This window comes from Stenella coeruleoalba (genome assembly GCF_951394435.1).
Source record: "Stenella coeruleoalba genome assembly, chromosome: 1".
NCBI lineage: Eukaryota > Metazoa > Chordata > Mammalia > Artiodactyla > Delphinidae > Stenella > Stenella coeruleoalba.
The window spans coordinates 103,710,936-103,734,952 of NC_137169.1; the positions used below are offsets into that span (position 1 = coordinate 103,710,936).

Below are 24,017 nucleotides of genomic sequence, written 5' to 3' on the forward strand. Positions count from 1 at the left end.
TATAGTGTTCAGAAGAGTTCAGGACATCTCTTATCATTTTATAGGGATCTATAAAAATGGATTAAAAAATGGGTACCTAATATGTGACATATCAATATTCCAATTTGTTTAAGGGGTGGGGATTAATATTACATTTAATTAAATAGTACTAGTAAAATGACAGTCCATCTGGCAGAGAAAAAGACCCTTACATTATGCTACGAAACATGTATTTCAGATAGATTAGATCTCTGAATATAAAAAGGATATCTATGAAAATATTCTAAGAGAGTGAAGGAAAATTAACATACAAACTCAAGGTGGAATCAACCTGATGGAACCAAAAACACAGAAGCCCTAAAACCATAAAAAAAAAAATGACAGATTTTTAAAATGCTTTTTTTGACAAGCTGTAACGTACATACAAAAAGAGCACAAATCCTAAGTGAACAGCTGAATGAACTACCACCAAGTAAGTGCTCCTGTAAAACTACCACCAGGTCAAGAAACAGACGACCTCCAGCTCCCCAGAAGCCCTCCTCACGCTTCTCCTCAATTACCACCCACTTGTACTGCCCCAAAGGCAAATATCATCCTAATTTTTAATACATTAGTTTAACTTTGCCTATTTAAAAACTTATGTAAACAAAATCCTACATAAGGTATATAGTCTTTTAACTTTCTCTTCTTTTGCTTAACATGTGTGTGAGATTCATCCGTATTTCTGTGTGTAGCTATATGTCATTTATTTCCAGAGCTGCATAGTATTTCATTACATGAACCATTCTAGGCATTCTACTGATGAATCTTTGAATTGTTTCCAGTTTGGGAGAATTAAAAATAATGCTGCAAGGAAAACTGTGTCCATGTGTCTTGGTGAACACATGCATGCATAAGTATATTAGGTATATACTTAGGAGTGAAACTATTTGGTTAAAGAGAAATCATATGCTTAACTTTAGTATGTATGTCCAATTTTCCAAAGTGGAAGTACCAACTTATATTTCAATCAGCAGTGTATGAGAATTTACTTTACTTCACATCCTTGACAAAATCTGGCATTGTGTCTTTTAAATTTTGGCCGAAGATGATTGATTTGACTACATAAAAGTTAAATATTTCTGTATAAATAGAAAAAAGTGGTATTTATTACTAAGGAAATTGTTTAATAAATTAAGGTACATCCAAATCATAGACTAATATAATGCTATGAAAATAAGTTAGATCTCTAGATACTGTCCGGAAGTGATATTCATGATGTGTTGCCAAGAGAAAAAAGCATGTAGCAGAGTTAAAAACAAACATACCAAACCTAAACCAAAACCAAACATGAATACTCTCTTATATTTGTGCATGCATGCTTGTATAAGCATAGAACATGCCAAATCATTAATATTTCTGACTTTAGGGTCTTAGGACAGCCAGGTTAAGTTTGATTTCTTATAAAAGCATGTATTACTTTTGTAACTAAAAATTCCAATAAAAATGCAAACAAAAACAACTTCCTGCAGCAGATGCAGAGAGTTTACCAACTATGAACAAAGCACTGCCCTGGATTTTGGCATAGTTTCCTAAAGGCTTATCATCTGATGGAGGAAATAGCTTGGTGGAGAGACTGTCATTTCAAGTTTAGCAGAAAGATCATTTCCTGTTATACCACACAAACTAGCACAAAATAACTTTGACCTTGTGATTTGTCAGTGTCATTTGTCTTTCCTTGGATTACCTTGAGAGAGCCTTCTAAAATAAAAGGAATCTTTTCCTTCTCTTTTTCTTTTTCTTTTTCTTGATCTGATATCTCTGTTTTGCTCATTTCTTTGTTACCTATAATCAGAGAAAATTAAACTTCTTAGTAAAACTCTCTAATAAAATAAGGTTTCATCGAAGGACCAAGCGTCTGGGTTGTAGGGGATCCCCATTCACTCATCTCTGAATTCTTTTTTTGCCATCTCTAGAGTAGACATCTGAAGTGGAACTGAGCTCTTTTAGGGATGAACAACTCACCATCTGTGGAGGCAGTACATTCCATTCTCAAAGTGTTGAGATTTTGAAGCTTTTAGTGAACTGGACTCTCTCTCACTAGAGTTTTAACCTAATTAATCCTAATTTAACCCCTTAAGACCACACAGAACAAATGTAACTTTTCTTTCTATACTGAAGCCCTCCTCTTGCCATCATAGTTATTCTGTTGTGAAGATTTACATCTGTCCTGACTTGAGAGGCCTCAAACTGAATGCTATACCTACCAGGTGTATTCCAATCCCAATTCCAAATAAACCATTTTCTGAATTTGGTCCATAGACACCCAGATAATTATTAAGCTTTTGGTTCTGCTCAGAAGCAGAATAAAGAAAAGGCAGTCAACCCACAATTTTTGCTACTAACAGTAAAGTATGGCCTGGACACGATTGTGAGAGGGCAGCCCTACCTGTCTTTTTAGATAGTCCCATCGAGTATTCCAATTACCTAGTGCTGTCCTGCTGCACCCCATCAGGAGGAAGGCTGAGTTGATGGATGGATTATGTAACCATTTTGGTGAAAGGTGAATGCTTCATCTTTGACTTGGTTTTCCAAGTTTTATTTTAGAATCAAGCCAAGCAAATTGGCTTTGGTAGTTTATAGTGGTTGCAAAAACTTTGGAAATTATATAGTTTTGCTTCTTTATAGGAAATCACTCTCAACTTGGTTATCAGAAACAATGAGTATTATTCACACAGAGCTCATTTCCTTTGTACGAACCCAGTGAAATATCTTTACTTTCCAGATGAATTACCTCAACATTTCACTTATTTATCAAGTATCCTTCCTCTTTTTCTCACCCTCTTCTCTCTGACTGACAGCATCAAAGCCAAGAAAATTGACAACAACAAAAATGAAAATATCTATTGATCCAACATCCTGTAGAGTCCATGTCACAGGCCCCCAGTAATCCGTTTTTCCTTCATTTTTAAATTCTAACTCCCAGTTAGTCTCGGGACTATTTTGTTTACTCTTCTAAGGAAGGTCTTGTTTTAATCTCACTTTGGAAGCCATAATGATTCTTACGGAGACATACTGACTCTGAATCTAACTCACATATTGCCAACAAAACTTAGATAGGTGAACCTATCAATCCCAGCAAAATAAAGACATTTGGCATTTCTCAGCATCACACTGGATCTGAATAGATTGAATCTTTCAGATCTGGCAGGAAGTATGGTCAATATAAGACAAGTATCAATCAATATACAACAAATATTTTCATCATATTTAGAATGCAGCTATTCTATTTTTTAGGGAAAGTGAAGAGTCTCAGAAATTTTGTGGATAACTCTTTTTAATCCTGAAATGTTCACTGTCTTGATTAAATTAATAAATAGAATGTCTTTGGACTTATGTATAAGTTCAACTGGTTACTTATTTTTAGATTTTTTAATAGAATAAATTTTGCTAGTAGAAGAAATTTTGGTACCAGCAGAAGATTTTATTTCCAGCTCATTCTTGGTCCTACTGATTTCCTCAGCCATTTTAGCTTCCTGATATACAGTTTCTTCTTTTATGATCCAATCTTGAATGGATTTTGCAACAAGTTCCAAATAATTCCTAAAAAAAAGCAAAGAACAGCAGGTGACAATTGAGCTAATATTAGCTAAAGTCAACAAGTGCTTAAGATACTGATTGTGCAAATGAAATTTAAAAAAATGAACTGATTCTAAATTGCCCATGTAACAAATGTAATAGCAATATATCCTAGAATATATTTTGTACAAAGTAGTCATATATAAATATCCAATAAACATTTGAAAATTGTTCAGCTTCCTTCATGATTAAAGATGTATAAAATTAAAAATTAGATATTTCCATCCAAACCAAAGATTAAAATGCTTGATAATACCAAGAGTTGATGACGGTTTGGAGAAACAGTCATTCTCAATGCTATTAATTGGAGAGTAATATGGCAAAATCTCTTTTTAGGCCAATTTTATAGCACAATAGGTACTATCTTAATTGACTACCAGCTAAGTGACTCACTGTACTAGCTGAAACACTGCACTCTTGCTATAAAACTTACTGGCCCTTGAATACCCACATCCTAAATACTACACCCTAAGCTGCTTGTGCATTTATGTATATATCAGCATCTTATTGCTTACCAGGATTCAGTAATATTTGCTCCCAAATCCATTTATTCTATTTATACAGATTATTGTAATTATTTTAACTAAATGTTGTGTACACTTACAATATATGAATGTCCAAAGAAAGTTGTTGCTAGGGAAAAAAGTTGAAATATTTAGGTTTGACAATAAAGATTAGTTACTGTCAAATTGTATGAAAGTGAGGATAAAAGTTTTGAAAAAATAAAGCTAGATGAATTCTATACTCAAGTTGCTTCATTATTTTCTTTAATTCTTGATCTCTTTTAAAGAAAAGAAATGCAAATTGGAAAAGAAGTAGTAAAACTGTCATGGTTTGCACATGACATGGTACTATACATAGAAAATCCTAAATATACTACCAGAAAACTACTAGACCTCATCAGTTAATTTGGTAAAGTTGTAGGATACAAAATTAATACACAGAAATCTGTTGCACTTCTATACACTAAAAATGAAATAGCAGAAAGAGAAATTAAGTAAACAATCCCACTTAATATTGCATCAAAAGGAATAAAATACCTAGGAATAAACCTATCTAAGGAGGCAAAAAACCTATACTCCAAAAACTATAAGACACTGATGAAAGAAACTGAAGAGGACACAAACAGATGGAAAGATATACTGTGTTCTTGGATAGGAAGAATCAATATGGTTAAAATGACCACACTAACCAAGGCTATCTATAGATCCAATGCAACCCCTATCAAATGCCCAATGGCATTTTTCACAGAACTAGAACAAAATTTTTAAAATTTGTATGGAAATACAAAAGACCCTGAATAGCCAAAGCAATCTTGAAAAAGAAGAATGGAGCTGGAGGAATCTATACTACAGACTCAGACTATACTACAAAACCACAGTAATCAAAACTGTATGGTACTGGCACAAAAAACAGAAACATAGACCAATGGAACAGGATAGAAAGCCCAGAAATAAACCCACACACTTATGGGCAATTAAAATCTACGGCAAAGGAGGCAAGAATATACAAAACAATGGAGAAAAGATAGTCTCTTCAATAAGTGGTGCTGGGAAAACTGGACAGTTACATGTAAAAGAATGAAATTAGAACAGTCCCTAACACCATACACAAAAATAAACTCAAAATGGATTAAAGACCTAAATGTAAGGCCAGACACTATAAAAAGCTTAGCGGAAAACATAGGCAGAACACTCTTTGATATAAACTTCAGCAATACTTTTTTTGGATCTGTCTCCTAGAATAATGGAAATAAAAACAAAAATAAACAAATGGCTCCTAATTAAACTTAAAAGCTTTTGCACAACAAAGGAAACCATAAACAAAATGAAAAGATAACCTACAGAATGGGAGAAAATATTTGCAAACTATGTGATAGAGAAGGGATTGAGTTCCAAAATATACAAACAACACATACAGCTCAATAAAAAAAACAAACAAACAACCCAATCAAAAAATGCACAGAAAATCTAAATAGTCATTCTCCAATGAAGACATACAGATGGCCAATAGGCACATGAAAAAAATGCTCAATGTTGTTAATTACTAGAGAAATGCAAATCAAAACTACAATTAGGTTTCACCTCATACCAGTCAGAATGACCATCATCAAAAAGTCTAGGGCAGGGCCTCCCTGGTGGCGCAGTGGTTGAGAGTCCGCCTGCCGATGCGGGGGACGCGGGTTCGTGCCCCGGTCTGGGAGGATCCCACATGCCGCGCCACGGCCGCTGGGCCTGCGCGTCCGGGGCCTGTGCTCCGCAGCGGGAGAGGCTGCAGCAGTGAGAGGCCCGCGTACCGCAAAAAAAAAAAAAAAAAAAAAAAAAAGTCTAGGGCTTCCCTGGTGGTGCAGTGGTTGAGAGTCCGACTGCTGATGCGGGGGACGCGGGTTTGTGCCCCGGTTCGGGAGGATCCCACATGCCGCGGAGCGGCTGGGCCCATGAGCCATGGCCGCTGAGCCTGCGCGTCCGGAGCCTGTGCTCCACAACGGGAGAGGCCACAACAGTGAGAGGCCCGCGTACCGCAAAAAAAAAAAAAAAAAAAGAAAAAAGTCTACAAATAATAACTGCTGGAGAGGGTGTGGAAAAAAGGGAACTCTCCGGCACTGTTTGTGGGAATGTAAATTGGTACAGCCACTATGGGGAACAGTATGGAGTTTCCTTAAAAAACTAAAAATAGAGTAACCATATGATCCAGCAATCCCACTCCTGGGCATATATCCAGAGAAAACCATACTTTGAAAAGACACATGTACCCCAGTGTTCACTGCAGCACTATTTACAATAGCTAGGACATGGAAGCAACCTAAATGTCCATCAACAGAGAAATGGATGAAGAAGATGTGGTACATATATACAATGGAATATTACTCAGCCATAAAAAGGAACAAAACTGGTCACTTATAGAGATGTTGATAGACCTAGAGAGTGTCATACAGACCAAAGTAAGTCAGAAAGAGAAAAACAAATATCATATATTGATGCATATATATGGAATTTAGAAAAATGGTATAGATGATCTTATTTGCAACGCAGAAATAGAGACACAGACATAGAGAACAAACGTATGGATACCAAGGGAGAAAGGGGTGGGGTGGGAGGATCTGGGAGATTGGGATTGACACATATACACTATTGATACTAGGTATAAAATAGACAACTAATGAGAACATACTATATAGCACAGGGAACTCTACTTAATGCACTGTGGTGACCTAAATGGGAAGGAAATCCAAAAAAGAGGGGATGTATGTATAGGTATAGCTGATTCATTTTGCTGTACAACAGAAACTAACAAAACATGGTAAAGCAACTATACTCCAATAAAAATTAAGTTAAAAATAATAAAAAAAATTTAATAATAAAATACCTTATTTGCCTGAAAAAAGAGAAAGAAAGAAACTGAAAATTGTAGACTATCAATTATGGTTACACAACATCTTTATTTGGAAGGTAGAAGATATCTCAAACTCAGCATGCCCCAAATCAAACTCCTGATCTTCCACTCCAAACTGCTCATCAAGCCCTTTGGCCTCTTAGCTGATGGCAAGTCTGCACTTGTCATCAGGTTGAGTTGAATAGGACAAATACCCTGAAGTTATCTTTGACTACTCTTGTTTCTCATGTTCTTCTTCCAATCTGTCAGGAAATCCAAATGATTTTTTAAAACATATTTAAAATACATTCAGAATCTGATCACTTCTCACTCCCTTTACCACTACCGTCCTGGTCTGTCACTACCACCTTTTGCTAGGATTGCTTCCATAGACTCCCAACAAGTCTCCTTGTTCCTACCTTCGACCCCTTGTAGTCTATTCTAGAGAGAGCAAGTAGGAAGATCTGTTTCATCCTTAAGTCATATCATGTCTCTCTTATGCTCAGGACCTTTCAATAAGTCTGCATTTCAAACAAAACCCAGAATCATTACTACTGATCTGTGATGAGAGAACACGGATATATATATTTCAAATGAGATAACAAAATAAGGAATATTTCAGCATGCAATGATTCAGGAAATTTGCCACCCACAGATACTTTCTGAAAGAATTACTCACAAATGTCTTCCAGCTGCATTAAGAAAAAACATCCAAGACAACATGGGATATAAGTAAGAGTTAAGAAATCATAAAATTTACAATTAAATGTAGGCAACTATTTATGCCACTTATTTATGATTAAAAAATATTACTTTACAATTGGAAATAAAATTTTTAGGCAATTTCTAAATCAGAGGTAGGAGATTTGTTGGGAGTAAGTGAAAATATGTTAAAGATTTTAACATTTTCTGTGAAATGATATTAATATTCTTTAACCCTAGCTATTATATAAAAAGGTTTAAATATGTGATTTAAAAGGATAAGTGTAACTTCTAGAAGAATATAAACAGAATGTATGACTTTTAAAAATCGCATGCTAAGAATGAGCTAAGAAAATTGAATCTAACAAAAGGAAGGAAAGGGATTAATCCTGAAGTAAAAATGTGTGTTTATAAATTTAATGGTAAGACACGGTCCCTGGCTGCCGTCTTGGATGCAGTGTCCTTTGCCTCACTTCTGCACATGGCTCGCCTGAGCTGAAGTGTTGGTGGCAGCCATTCCACACTAGGAACTCTGGTCGGAAGAGCCGGATGCAATGCCTCTGCATGTGGCTCCCTGTGAGCAAGGGAAACCCGACTAAGCACAAAGGAAAAAAGCCATCTCAGAGCTGTGACTGTTTTCAAGGCTATTGTTTTTCTCTGTGGAACACTACCTTTGGGGCAAAGCAAGGAAGAAGCAGGTGATTCTAATGTGCAGCACAGAAGGAGAGACACTGCAGGCCAGCATCTCCAACTCTGAAGGCACTCCAGCCGTGTGGCTCACAGGGTCTTGGTGCTCCGACTGGGTGTCAGGCCTGACCCTCTGAAGTGTGAGAGCCAAGTTCAGGACATTGGTCCACCAGAGGCCTCCTGGCCCCACATAATACCAATCAGCGAGAGCTCTCCCAGAGATCTCCATCTCAATGCTAAGACCCAGCTCCAATCAACGACCAGCAAACTCCATTGTTGGACATCCCATGCCAAACAACTAGCAAGATGGGAACCCCACCCATTAGCAGAGAGGCCTCCTAAAATCATACTGAGTTCACAGACACCCCAAAACACACCACCAGATGTGGTCCTGCCCACCAAAAAGACAAGATTCAACTTCATCCACCAGAACACAGGCACTAGTCCCCTCCAGAACGAAGCCTACACAACCCACTGAACCAACCTTAGCCACTGGGGTCAGACACCAAAAACAACAGGAACTACAAACATGCAGCCTGCAAAAAGGAGGCCCCAAACACAGTAAGTTAAGAAAAATGAGAAGACAGAGAAATACACAGCAGATGAAGGAGCAAGGTAAAAACCCACCAGATCAAACAAATGAACAGGAGATAGGCAGTCTACCTGAAAAAGAATTCAGAGTAATGAGAGTAAAGATGATACAAAATCTTGGAAATAGAATGGAGAAAATACAAGAACCATTTAACAAGGACCTAGAAGAACTAAAGAGCAAACAAACAATGATGAACACCACAATAAATGAAATCAAAATTTCTCAGAAGGAATCAATAGCAGAATAACTGAGGCAGAAGAACAGATAAGTGACCTGGAAGACAGAATAGTGGAAATAACTGCCACAGAGCAGAATAAAGAAAAAAGAATGAAAAGAATTGAGGACAGTCTCAGAGACCTCTGGGACAACATTAAATGCACCAACATTCAAATTATAGGGGTCCCAGAAGAAGAAGAGAAGAAAAAGAAAGGGACTGAGAAAATATTTGAAGAGACCATAGTTAAAAACTTCCTTAATATGGGAAAGGAAATAGTCAATCAAGTCCAGGAAGTGCAGAGAGTCCCATACAGGATAAATACAAGGAGAAATATGCCAAGACATATATTAATCAAATGATCAAAATTTAAATACAAAGAAAAAATATTAAAAGCAGCAAGGGAAAAACAACAAATAACATACAAAGGAATCCTCATAAGGTTAAGAGCTGATCTTACAGCAGAAATTCTGCAGGTCAGAAGGGAGTGGCAGGACATATTTAAAGTGATGAAAGGGAAAAACCAACAACTAAGATGACTCTACCCAGCAAGGATCTCATTCAGATTGCACGGAGAAATTAAAACCTTTTCAGACAAGCAAAACCTAAGAGAATTCAGCACCACCAAACCAGCTTTACAACAAACGCTAAAGGAACTTCTCTAGGCGGGAATCACAAGAGAAGGAAAAGTCCTACATAAACAAAACAAAACAAGTATGAAAATGGTAATAGGAACATACATATTGATAATTACCTTAAATGTAAATGGATTAAATGCACCAACCAAAAGACACAGACTGGCTGAATGGATACAAAAACAAGACCTGTATATATGCTGTCTACAAGAGACCCACTTCAGACCTAATGAAAGATATAGACTGAAAGTGAGGGGATGGAAAAAGATATTCCATGCAAATGGAAATCAAAAGAAAGGTGGACTAGCAATTCTCATATCAGACAAAATACACTTTAACATAAGGACTATTACAAGAGACAAAAAAGGACACTACATAATGATCAAGGGATCAAACCAAGAAGAAGATATAACAATTGTAAATATTTATGCACCCAACATAGCAGCACCTCAATACATAAGGCAAATGCTAACAGCCATGAAAGAGGAATTTGACAGTAGCACAATCATAGTACGGGACTTTAACACTCCACTTTCACCAATGGACAGATCAACCAAAATGAAAATAAATAAGGAAACACAAGCTTTAAATGACACCTTAAACAAGATGGACTTAATTGATATTTATAGGACATTACATCCAAAAACAACAAAACACACTTTCTTCTCAAGAGCTCATGGACCATTCTCCAGGATAGATCATATCTTGGGTCACAAATCAAGCCTTGGTAAATTTATGAAAACTGAAATCATATCACGTATCTTTTCCGACCACAACGCTATGAGACTAGATATCAATTACAGGAAAAAAAATGTAAAAAATACAAACACATGGAGGCTAAACAAAATAAGCAGGAGATCACTGAAGAAATCAAAGATGAAATCAAAAAATACCTAGGGACAAAGGACAATGAAAACATGATGACCCAAAACCTATGGGGTGCAGCAAAAGCAGTTCTAAAAGGGAAGTTTATAGCAATACAATCCTACCTCAAGAAACAAGAAACACCTCAAATAAACAACCTAAACTTACACCTAAAGTAATTAGAGAGAGAAGAACAAAAAAACCCTAAACTTAGCAGAAGGAAAGAAATCATAACTATCAGATCAGAAATAAATGAAAAAGAGATGAAGAAAACAATAACAAAGATCAATAAAACTAAAAGCTCGTTCTTTGAGAAGATAAACAAAATTGATAAACTATTAGCCAGACTTATAAAGAAAAAGAGGAAGAATCAACAGAATTAGAAATGAAAAAGGAGAAGTAACAACTGACACTGCAGAAATACAAAGGATCATGAGAGATTACTACAAGCACCTATATGGCAATAAAATGGACAACCTGGAAGAAATGGACCAATTCTTAGAAAAGCACAACCTTCTGAGACTGAACCAGGAAGAAATAGAAAATATAAACAGACTGATCAGAAGCACTGAAATTGAAACTGTGATTAAAAATCTTCTAACAAACAAAAGCTCAGGACCAGATGGCCTCGCAGGTGAATTCTATCAAATATTTAGAGAAGAGCTAACACCTATCCTTCTCAAACTCTTCAAAAATATAGCAGAAGGAGGAACACTCCCAAACTCATTCTACAAGACCACCATCACCCTGATACCAAAACCAGACAAAGACGTTACAAAAAAAGAAAACTACAGGCCAATATCACTGCTGAACATAGATGCAAAAATCCTCAACAAAATACTAGCAAACAGAATCCAGCAGCACATTAAAAGGATCATACACGATGATCAAGTGGGGTTTGTCCGAGGAATGCAAGAATTCTTTAATATATGCAAATCAATCAATGTGATACACCATATTAACAAATTGAAAGACGAAAACCATATAATAATCTCAATAGATGCAGAAAAAGCTTTCAACAAAATTCAACACCCATTTATGATAAAAAAAAACTCTCCAGAAAGTAGTCATAGAGGGAACTTACATCAACATAATAAAGCCCATATATGACAAACCCACAGCCAACATTGTTCTCAATGGTAAAAAACTGAAACCATGTCCATTTAGGATTAGGAACAAGGTTGCTCACTCTCACCAGTATTATTCATAGTTTGGAAGTTTTAGCCACAGGAATCAGAGAAGAAAATGAAATAAAAGGAATCCAAATTGGAAAAGAAGTAAAGCTGTCACTGTTTGCAGAGGACATGATACTATACATACAGCATCCTAAAGATGCTACCAGAAAACTACTAGAGCTAAGCAATGAATATGGTAAAGTAGCAGGGTACAAAATTAATGCACAGAAATCTCTTGCATTCATATACACTAATGATGAAAAATCTGAAAGAGAAATTAAGCAAATGCTCCCATGTACTACTGCAACAAAAAGAACAAAATACCTAGGAATAAACCTACCTAAGGAGACAAAATACCTACAGCAGGAAACTATAAGACACTGATGAAAGAAAGTAAAGATGATACAAACAGATGGAGAGATATACCATGTTCTTGGATTGGAAGAATCAACATTGTGAAAATGACTATACTACCCAAAGCAATCTACAGAGTCAATGCAATCCCTATCAAACTATCAATGGCATTTTTCACAGAACTAGAAGAAAAAATATCACAATTTGCTTGGAGACACAAAAGACCCCGAAGAGCCAAAGCAATCTTGAGAAAGTAAAATGGAGCTGGAGGAATCAGGCTCCCAGACTTCAGGCTGTACTACAAGGCTGCAGTAATCAAGACAATATGGTACTGGCACAAAAACAAATATAGATCAATGGAACAGGCTAGAAAGCCCAGAGAGAAACCCATGCACATACAGTCACCTTATGTTTGATAAAGGAGGCAAGAATATACAGTGGAGAAGAGACAGCCTATTCAATAAGTGGTGCTGAGAAAACTGGACAGCTACATGTAAAAGAATGAAATTAGAACACTCGCTAACACCATACACAAAAATAAACTCAAAATGGATTAAAGACCTAAATGTAAGGCCAGACACTATCAAACTCTTAGAGGAAAACATAGGCAGAACACTCTATGACATAAATCACAGCAAGATCCTTTTTGACCCACCTCCTAGAGAAATGGAACTAAAACCAAAAATAAACAAATGGGACCTATGAAACTTAAAAGCTTTTGCACAGCAAAGGAAATCAGAAACAAGATGAAAAGACAACCCTCAGAATGGGAGAAAATATGTGCAAATGAAGCAACTGACAAAAGGATTAATCTCCAAAATTTACAAGCAGCTCATGCAGCTCAGTATGAAAAAAACAAACAACCCAATCCAAAAATGGGCAGAAGACCTAAATAGACGTTTCTTCATAGAAGATATACAGATTGCCAACAAGTACATGAAAGGATGCTCAACATCACTAATCATCAGAGAAATGAAAATCAGAACTATAATGAGGTATCACCTTATACCAGTCAGAATGGCCATCATCAAAAAATCTACAAGCAGTAAATGCTGGAGAGGGTATGGAGAAAAGGGAACCCTCTTGCATTGTTGGTGGGAATGTAAATTGATACAGCCACTATGGAGAACAGTATGGAGGTTCCTTAAAAAACTAAAAATAGAACTACCATACAACCCAGCAATCCCACTACTGGGCATACACCCTGAGAAAACCATAATTCAAAAAGAGAAATGCACCGTAATGTTCATTGCAGCACTATTTACAATAGCCAGGACATGGAAGCAACCTAAGTGTCCATTGACAGACGAATGGATAAAGACGACGTGGCACATGTATACAATGGAATATTACTCAGCCATAAAAAGAAACAAAATTGAGTTATTTGTAGTGAGGTGGATGGACCTAGAGTCAGTCATACAGAGTGAAGTAAGTCCGAAAGAGAAAAACAAATACCGTATGCTAACACATATATATGGAATCTAAAAAAATAAAGAGGTTCTGAAGAACGTAGAGGCAGGACAGGAACAAAAACTCAAATGTAGATAATGGACTTGAGGACACAGGGAGGGGGAAGGGTAAGCTGAGACGAAGTGAGAGAGTGGCATTGACATATATACACTACCAAATGTAAAATAGATAGCTAGTGGGAAGCAGCTGCATAGCACAGGGAGATCAGCTCGGTGCTTTGTGACCACCTAGAGGGGTGGGGTAGGGAGTGTGGAAGGGAGACGCAAAAGGGAGGAGATAAGGGGATATATGTATATGTATAGCTGATTCACTTTGTTATAAAGCAGAAACTAACACACCATTGTAAAGCAATTATACTCCAATAAAGATGTTAAAATAAATAAATAAGTAAATAAATAAATAGAAATCCCGAAGAGTCTAATAACCATGACAGAAGTTGTATCAGTAATTCAACATCATCCCAAGTCCAGATATTCTTATTTGGAAGTTTTACCATATGCCAAAGGAACATATAGTCTTAGTCTTGCACAAACTCATTCAGAAAATCAAAAAATAGAAATGAAAAAGGAGAACATCCACCCATTAATTTATGAGGCTAATAAAATCCCAATACGAAAGCCAGACAAGAACGTTTAAAGAAAGGAAAATTATAGCTGAGTCTTACCCACGAATACAGGTCCAAATATTGTAAATAATCTATTAGCAAACCTAATGCAGTAATTTATAAAAAAAGATATCATAATGGACAAATTGGATTTTCACAGGAATAAGGTTGAACACTAGGATATCGATTAATAAAATTTAGCACTGTAACGAATAAAAAAGAACACCTAAATTGATGTAGAAAAATCATTTGATATGATTTAATAGTTACTTATGATTAAGAACTCAGAGCAAACTAGTAACAGGAGGAACTTTTCTAACCTAATAAGGAGTATTTACATAAACCCTACAGCAGAAAAACAAAAGCAAAAACATACTTAATAGATGAATATTCAAAACCTAGAGCAAGACAAGGATGTTCTCAAAATTGTATTGGAAGTCCTAGTCGGCAAAGAAATGAAAAATATAATTACTGGAATGAGAAACAAAACAAAGAAAAGCACAGTTTAAGATATTAGCTTGGTACATCTGTTGCGTGCCTTAATTTTGAAAAATCATCTCATGACTTTAAAATGTGTGTTCCCATGTATGCACACAACCTATTTCCCCAATTATTATACAGGACCATGTTCGTCCTATCTTTCTGTATCCCTTAGGACTAAAACAATTCTATACAAATAATAAATACTGAACATACATTAACCAGTATTGAAAAATAATGAAAAGTCCTCATTATTAATAAGGAGAGAAAGCAAAATTTTAAGTTAGCAATGGAATAAGGATCTGGGAAGAAAAAAAAAATCACTGATTCCTAGAGGCCTCAGTTTGCTGGGAACCTGACTGCATGTGCCACTCAACTGCCCTACTTTTGAGTCTTCCCTAGATCAAGTGGAGTTACCACAAACCAGCATGCAGAATGTCATGTTTTGTAGTTCCTACTTTAAATCTTTCAGAGGCTGTTTTATTGGAGTCTAAATGAATCAAATGTAATTTAGTAATATCCCCACTAGATTCAATGGGATAGGGAATGACATCTGTCTTCCTTGGGGAGATAGTTTCAATGCCTATCACAGTGCCTGGCACACACATTCAACTTGGTGAGCTGAATTGAATCTATAGTATCACACAAATGTTTTTATCAAGTTTAACCACCCAGCTTAGGCTATAAGAACTAAAAACTAGGTAACTAGCAAACTAAGCTAAGACAACTAACTAACCAAACTATCTAAGTTGGTTACCTGAATCCAACATTAGAGTGAAGAGCAATGTTCCAATGTTCACAGTGCAGACGTTGCAAATTCATTGGATTATGAAAGACCAACAGTAAAGCGTTATCTTGGGTGTGGTAATAAGAATCAATACACTTGTATTGCTGATTGGCTTCTTGAAGAACCTGAAAATCAAAACAAATCCATTGTTGTGTCTTTTTATCCCAAGAGAAGGGTCTCCTGCTAGGGCATTTCTCTGCCCCCTTCTTTTTCTCCACTTATCTCCATGATGTTAGTCAAGGTGAGACCATAGATGGCAGACGTTTTCAGGAGCATTTTAGCAACTTTTAAAGAAAAACAAATCCTAGGCTAAAGGCATAGAGGCATTTGCTCAAGTGTTCTTCATTAACGCTGGGAGATAATAATTAAGTCTAGGAGTTTTTTATTTAACGTTTTCCATGCCTTCATATAGATCATCTCATTTTGTCATCATAAAAGCCCCAGATAAATAGGTATGATTATTTTTTCCATTTCAAAATATTAAAAGCTGCATTTTTCAGCATCAGTTGTGGCCAAGAGGGGATAAGATACTCGTCCAAGAATATGGAGTCCCTAAGTTCTGGTGCCAGGGCTCATACCAGTCTTTCGACTCTACATGTCACATTTCACACTCCACACAGTGCTCTCCACTACACCACGCTGTAGTACAGAGACATGCTGTGAGCGGTCCTCCTGATATTGTTTCTACATGACTTCTATCCCTGGCCCTTTCCAAAACATTCTATCTTCAGCATTGCAACTGCAGCCACAAACAGAGGGGCAGAGTAGGCAGCTCGCTGTCCTGTTGCCTTTTCCTTATGCCAATCAACATAAAGAAATATATGCATAGGGAAAGCAATTAGACAGCTGTGGGGTTTTGTTTTTCTTGTCTGTATCAATTCGGTGGTGGCAGCTTTCTGTTCTCTACCTTTCAGATGATCTGAAGGCATGGAATTGCACATTATGTTAGGAAAGGACTGTTTTACTTTTGCTTTCAATTTTACACTGGTAGCATAACTAAAATAATATATGTACTTCCCCAATCTAGTCCCCTCTATGAGTGTCTTTATGAAGTGGCATTTAAATTTTTACATCTGTTCCCTGAGAGCCAATACAAGAAACACACATGTGGTAAATATTTTTGCATTTAAAAAATTTTGCTATGTGGGGTGCTATCCATTACTTTACTTTTTTTGGCAAATTCCTTTCATATTTTAAGTCCAAAAAACAAATATTTTTATTTCTGATGAACCTGTATTCTTCCTTGTATTAGAGAGCTCCACAATCTTTGTGTTTCCACATTTACTTTGACTGCTGGGGTAGACATCTATTAAGTATGTTTTTGTTTTTTTGTTTTGTTTGCTGTAGGGTTTATGTAACCTAATACTCCTTATTAGGTTAGAAAAGTTCCTCCTGTTACTAGTTTGCTCTGAGTTCTTAATCATTAGTGACTATTAAATCATATCAAATGATTTTTCTGCATCAATTTAGGTGTTCTTTTTTATTCTTTAATCTGTTAAAGTGTTAAATTTTATTAATAGATATTCTAGTGTTCAACTTTACATTCCTGTGAAAATTCAAATTGTACATTATGTTTTCTTTTTTTTTTTATAAATTACTGCATTTTGTTTGCTAATAGCACTAAGTTTCTCAGAGCTGTAGCTGTTCTTAATATTTGATAAGCTTTCATACAATGTATTTCCTGTCCTTTTTAAAAACTTGGCCACAGCACTGTAAATCAACTATACTCCAATAAAATAAATTTTAAACACTTGGCTTTTACCTATTTTTCTGCATTAATATTGTTGTTCTCATTAACTACTTTTCTCATTAAAAATGAAGACCTACTATGTGCCAGGCACCATGTAGGTTCTAGAAAAACAAAATGAACAAGATAGGTAAGATTTTTCTCCAAAATCTGATTAAGATTTTTCTAGAGAATTCTGGAGTTCAGAGATGTGTGTCTAAGAAGATGAAATTGATGGAACATCTGATATGGACAGAAGGGATTGGCATGGACCAAGAGTGGAGCAGGCTGATGACTAGGAGGATATTACAGTAGATGGAAAGGATGGTACTTGAATTAAAGTAGGAGCAGTGGAGATGGTGAAGAGCTTGAAGATATATTTTGAGGTTATACCCTCAAAACTTGATGGATCAGACATGCAGGACAAAGGAAAAGCTGAAGTAAGGAATGACTCTTAGCCTTTTGGCTTGATGGTGACATTTTCTGAGATGGATGAGGGGAGAAACATGCTTAGGTGGGAAAATTATCTGCTTCATGTGGGACACTAAATATTTAAGAGGCCTATCAGAAATTCAAGTGGAATTTAGAGGTAGGGACAGTAATGTGGAGCTCAAGATAGAGATAATTTGGAAGATAAAATTCTATGAGTCATTAGGGTTAGACATATATAATAGATGAAATCATTAAAAGAATGTTTACAGAGGAAAGAAGACAATTCAGGACTGAGACTTGAGGCACTTCAATATTTAGATGTTAGGTGGAGGAGAAGTATTAGACAAAATTCCAAATGGAGCACTGAGGAGGAATCCAGTATGGTGTCTTGGAAACCAAGAGCGAAGAGTGTATCACAGGGAATGGATCAGCTTTGTTGATGAAAAGGTCAAGGAAGATGAACAGAGATAAGTGTTCATTTAGGTTTGGCAGGACAATTATGTGTGACCTTGAAAAGTGAAGCTTCATGGAGTGGGAAGGACAGAGCTAAATCAAAATAGTCTGAAGTGAACTTCCAGTTAAAAATGGAAGATTAAACACATGTACTCCCTAACCCCTCAGTAAAGGAACTGTAAAAATTTTGAGTTTTAATATCACAAAGTTGAAGGCCACAGAAGAGGAGACAAAGGCAACAGCATTTTAGAAGGTAGAAAGCAGAAGGATAAGTGGTAACAGATTTAGCAGAACATGGAAAGCCAAATCCTAAGAGTAGTTTTAAGAGAGACCAGACGGAACTTTATCTGTGTGCAGAAATACAGAAAGGCTTAAGAAATGGCAGAGTGAGGTACCTCTGAAAGCGGAGTGAAAGTGGCATTGAAAATAGGAAGTCTTTTAAGAAGCCTCAACAGTCCTGAGCAGCCGGGGGACTGTCCATCTCCCACCTCAGCAGAAGGGAGATTTATTACCAACACAAGGTGACCCTGTGGATTCTAAGAAGAGGGACCCTAGGCACCACTGAAGGAGACCTATACCACAGAAAAAAGAGAATTCTGTAAAAGTCTAAATTGGCATGGTCCAAGAGAAATATAAGGTAAGCCACAAATGTGAGCCATGTGTGTAATATAAAATTTTATAGTAGCCATATTTTATAGTAGCCATATTTTTAAAGAGGTAAAATTATAACTGTATGTTTTATTTAACCTAATATGTCAAAAATATATTATCATTTCAATATGTAATCAATGTAAAAATTGCTAATGAAATGTATCACCTTCTTTTTCAACTAAATCCTTAAAAATCTGGTGTGCACAGCATTTATATAGCTATACTTATGTAGTGTATAGCCTACTTACAGCCCATCTCACTTTAACTCGCAACATTTCAAGTACTCAGAAGCTACATGTGACTAGTGATTACCACATTGGACAACGCAGATCTGGAGGTTGAGTGGGAAGACACCTTAAACTCTTTCCCTCTATCACTCAGCTCCTAAAACCCCGACTGGTAAGTTATATCTTGAAGATAGGAGATTAGATTTTTCTTTTTTTCCTGGAGACTCTAAATGGCCCAAGAGTACAGAACTAATACTTTAACACTGATGGGTCTCCCAAGAAAACCCCCCAGCCAAATTACCCAACAACGAAGTCCAGTTGTTGACAACTTCCCTCTACCCTGACCTCAGGTAGCACTTCCTATCATATTTTTAGTGTCTCATTAATATGAACAAAGAGGCAAATACCACTAGATATTATTCTCCAATATGAAAAATGAAGATCTCCCCTCCTCTCCTCCAAAAAACAAAAAGTTAAAAAAAAATTTGAGGAAAAGAGACGATGCAGGGAGAAGACACTATGACTTCAAAGGACTTTAATATCCTCATAGAGATAAGAGAAGATATGGCACCAGGGAATGTGAACAGTGTGCTCTATAAAGGTAATTTTTAATTATAAATAGAACTTAAAGAAATTAACATTATAACAACAGACACAGAAGACCCAATAGAAAAATTGAATGAAAGCAGAGCCATATTTCCAGAATAAGAAGAAAAGGTGTTGTAAACTAGGAGGGAAAAGGTAAAGAAACTGGAAGTTCAGTCCAGGAAGTCCAACACCAGAATAATAGGAGTTTCAGGAAGAAAGACTAAAGAAAACAGAGGGGAGATGATTTAGACTGATGATTGTATAACATTTCCCAGAATATAAAGACAGGAGTCTCTGGATTATACTGGGCTCCCCAGTACAATATGAGGAATAGAACCACATACCAAGGCACATCAACAGGAAATCTAGAACACTGGAACAAAGAGAAAATCTTAAAAACCTTACAGAGAGAAGAAAAAAAAAAAACAGACTAAAGTGATCAGGAATCAGAATTTCATTCTTTTTTCTCAAGGACAATCTGGAAAGCTAAAAGACTATTGAAGAATGCCTTCAAAATGTCAAAGGGAAATACTTTTTTTTTTTTTGTGGTATGCGGGCCTCTTACTGTTGTGGCCTCTCCCGTTGTGGAGCACAGGCTCTGGATGCGCAGGCTCAGCGGCCATGGTTCTTGGGCCTAGCCTCTCCAAGGCATGTGGGATCTTCTTGGACCGGGGCGCGAACCCGTGTCCCCTGCATCGGCAGGCGGACTCTCAACCACTGCGCCACCAGGGAAGCCCAGGAAAGTACCCTTTAACTTAGCATTTTATGTAAAGCCAAACTGGCAGTCAAATGTAAGGATAGAATTAAGATACTTTCAAACATCCAATGCCTCAAAAATTTATGGAAGCAACTTGAAGAGACGGTCCCCTACAAAAAGAGTAACCCAAGAGAGAGGACAACAGAGTATCTAACTGGAAATAGAGGCAAAGGATGTGGCCATGATAGTGAAGGGAGATCGCAGGACCACAGCTGTGCAGCAGGCTTTCTCTGAAAACTGGTAGAATTTTCTTTGCTGCTTTGTAGCTTCTGGCAGTGGCCATCAATCCTTGGTGTATTTTGGCTTGCATCTGCCTCATTCTAATCTCTGCCTCTCTGGTCACAAAATATTCTCCCTGTGTCTCTTTGTCTTTACTTGGTATTTTCTTCTTCTTACAAGGACGTCAGTCATATTTGATTACAGCTCACCATAATGCCCTCATCCTAACTTGATTTCATCTTTTAGACACCCTAATTCCAAATAAGGTAACACTTTTAGGTCCTGGTGTAAGGATTCTAAAAATTCTTTTCGGGGACACTGTTCAACACATAACAATCCACACTGTGGCCTCTCAAATTCATATCCTCCCGATATGTAAAATATATTCACCCAATCCCAATATCCCTCAAAGTTTTAACCCTTTCCAGCATCAACTCTAAGGCCCAAATTTTACCTAAATATCTTCAAAATCAATTATGGGTGAGACTCAGTTCCTGGTCCCTCCTTGGGCAAAATTCCTATTCATGTGTGACCCTGTGAACCCAGAAGACAAGTAGAGGGCAAGCAGAGGTTGAGAGCACACAGGAAAGGCATTGCTTAGACAACAAAATTGATAGAATACCTGTTAGGTCTGAATGGATTGAAAGGAGATTTACTCTTTGGTAGAGAATTTGGGGGGTAGTAATGATAAATGAATAACAAACTAAACAAATGAAAAGGAAATGTAATCATAGAATACTATACAGTTCAGTTGTGAATAGTTTTTATATAATTGAAATAAGGTAAATCTTGAAATCTAACCAAAAATTATGATATAGTTAACAGTGTTGGAGAATGGCAAGGAGAAATGCTGCTGTGAGGGTAGGAGTGTATGAATGAATGTATGTGCACGTGTGTGTGTTTGTGTGTGTGTGTATGTGTCTGAGTGTGTGTTATATGGAGGGTGGGCAAGCTGTCTTCTCAAGAAGGAGTTAATTGATGATGATGCCCCAAACTAAAACTAAGACTAAATATACTTGTTACTGAGAGACAATTAAGTAACAAAAGAAACAGGTAAATACCTGGAAGATTTTTACCTCTGGGAATTTTGGCATGGGAGTGGGTGGGAGCTGTTATTTTTCGTAAGACTCTTTATACAATTTTTTGGCTTTAAAAATATGTGGATGATTATGGAGAACAGTATGGAGGTTCCTTAAAAAACTAAAAATAGAACTACCATACAATCCAGCAACCCCACTACTGGGCATATACCCTGAGAAAACCATAATTTGAAAAGAGTCATGTACCACAATGTTCACTGCAGCACTATTTACAATAGCCAGGACTTGGAAGCAACCTAAATGTCCATCAACAGATGAATGGATATAGAAGATGTGGCATAGATATACAATGGAATATTACTCAGCCATAAAAAGAAATGAAATTGAGTTATTTGTAGTGAGGTGGATGGGCCTAGAGTCTGTCATACAGAGTGAAGTAAGTCAGAAAGAGAAAAACAAATACCGTATGCTAACACATATATATGGAATCTAAAAAAAAAAAAAAAAAAAAAGGTTCTGAAGCACCTAGGGGCAGGACAGGAATAAAGACACAGACGTAGAGAATGGATTTGAGGACATGGAGAGGGGGATGGGTAAGCTGGGACGACGCGAGAGAGTGGCATGGACATATATACACTACCAAATGCAAAACAGATAGCTAGTGGGAAGCAGCCGCATAGCACAGGGAGATCAGCTCGGTGCTTTGTGACCACATAGAGGGGTGGGATAGGGAGGGTGGGAGGGAGGCTCAAGAGGGAGGATATATGGGGATATATGTATATGTATAGCTGATTCACTTTGCTATAAAGCAGAAAGTAACACACCATTGTAAAGCAATTATACTCCAATAAAGATGTTAAAAAAATGTGGATGTAAAACTTTGATAAAAGTAAAATTGAAATTAAAAAGATAAAACCAAAGAGTACAGGTTTTTGCATAAAACGTAAAAGCAACAAGAAGTTCATTTTAGCGTTACTCATTATTTTGCATAGTGGTTAAGGGCACAAGTTCTGGGGCTGGATTTCTTGGGCTCGTATCTTGCTTCTCTCACTCATCAGCCATGTGACCTTGGACAAAAGTTACTGTTGGTCAAGGTGTCTCAGTTTTCTACTATTTAAATAGTTTCTACTTCACAGGATTATTGAAGAGATTAAATAAGCTAATAATACATATTAATCATTGACTAGCATATGGTAAGTGCTCAGTAAATGTTAGCTATCACAACTTCCATTGACCCGTTAATTGTATCAGAAAATACTTGGAAATGTTGCGAAAACTGAAGAGAACTGCCAGGCAATATGGGGGAAAATAAGGTTGCTTCCCAATGTCTTACTTTTATTACTATGTTTTTTTAAAAAAAACATGTGCAACAGTCATGCATATCTATATTTTTTTCCTTAAAAGACTTTATAAAAAACATCCTTTTAGAAAGTATATTTTAAACTATTTTGGGCATGCAAAGCTCAATCTGGGATTAAACTCACTTTATAGGTGAAGTAAATGGGAGTATTGATCTGAACTAGATCTGAGAGTGACCTAGAAGTGAACTGTTCTAAATCACACCATGCCTCTCCAGGCCCATCTGACCATCTTCCACAGACTCACAGACCATTAATACCTGAAGCAGAACTTCTGGCTTAAAATGTTCAGTAAAACTCCAGTCCATTAGATTGCGTTGCTGCATTTTCTTTATGTCCTCTAACTCTGCTTCCACAGTCATCTTCTTGGGTTTCTAAAAAAATCATAGGAATCCAATTTCAGCCTTAATTTGTTTAAGTCCAAACGGAGCCCTCTTGGACTCCATCAACTAACCAGCATGCACTCCATCTAATTGGGGAAATCTGCATATGTATAAATCCATATGGCAACACTTTAAGAGAACTGCTGCCAGAAAGAGTATGCCTTTGACTTTTTTTTCATGGGCAACATAATCTAAATATTTTTATTGTTAGGTTATACTCTTCTGAGTCCTGTTAGCAATTATAGGCAGGTTTTCTGAACTCACTTCAAGACAGCATTAGTTCTACATGGCTGTATGGTCAGCAGGTGTTCGTGACGTTGCCAAGCCACACTGTCTAGAGAGGAGCATGGAGCCTGGAAGTTTTGCTTGAGCGGCTGGTGAAATTAACTCCTTTCTCTCCAGTTGGAGCTGGTCAGGGGATGTCTGAATAATCCCTTCTCCTCTAGCATCAGCATTCTCCTGCTAAGCTTCTCTCTCTCCTTTTTTTAGTTCACGGTTTTCTCAGATCATCTTACTCGCATCTACACATTTATAATAATAATTTCCTACCTTTTCAAGAGGATCAGCATTCGTGACCGCTTTATCTTTGATCTCATTGTTCATGGTCCGCTCTGTAAATCAAAGACACCAACATCCAGTTGTGTTTGGGC

The 24,017-nt window shown here is 36.8% G+C and overlaps 1 protein-coding gene across 1 annotated transcript in view; it reads right to left on the reverse strand.

Annotated features, from left to right (window-relative positions):
• The window catches only part of SPAG17 (sperm associated antigen 17), a 229,695-nt gene that overhangs the window by 109,853 nt on the left and 95,825 nt on the right, over positions 1-24,017 (reverse strand). The window contains exons 16-20 of the mRNA XM_079944374.1: positions 23,917-23,978; positions 23,245-23,358; positions 15,504-15,658; positions 3,380-3,561; positions 1,706-1,803 (exon numbers count right to left, since the gene is read on the reverse strand). Coding sequence (XP_079800500.1) covers positions 1,706-1,803; positions 3,380-3,561; positions 15,504-15,658; positions 23,245-23,358; positions 23,917-23,978 — 611 coding nt within the window. The remainder of the gene's footprint in view (positions 1-1,705; positions 1,804-3,379; positions 3,562-15,503; positions 15,659-23,244; positions 23,359-23,916; positions 23,979-24,017) is intronic.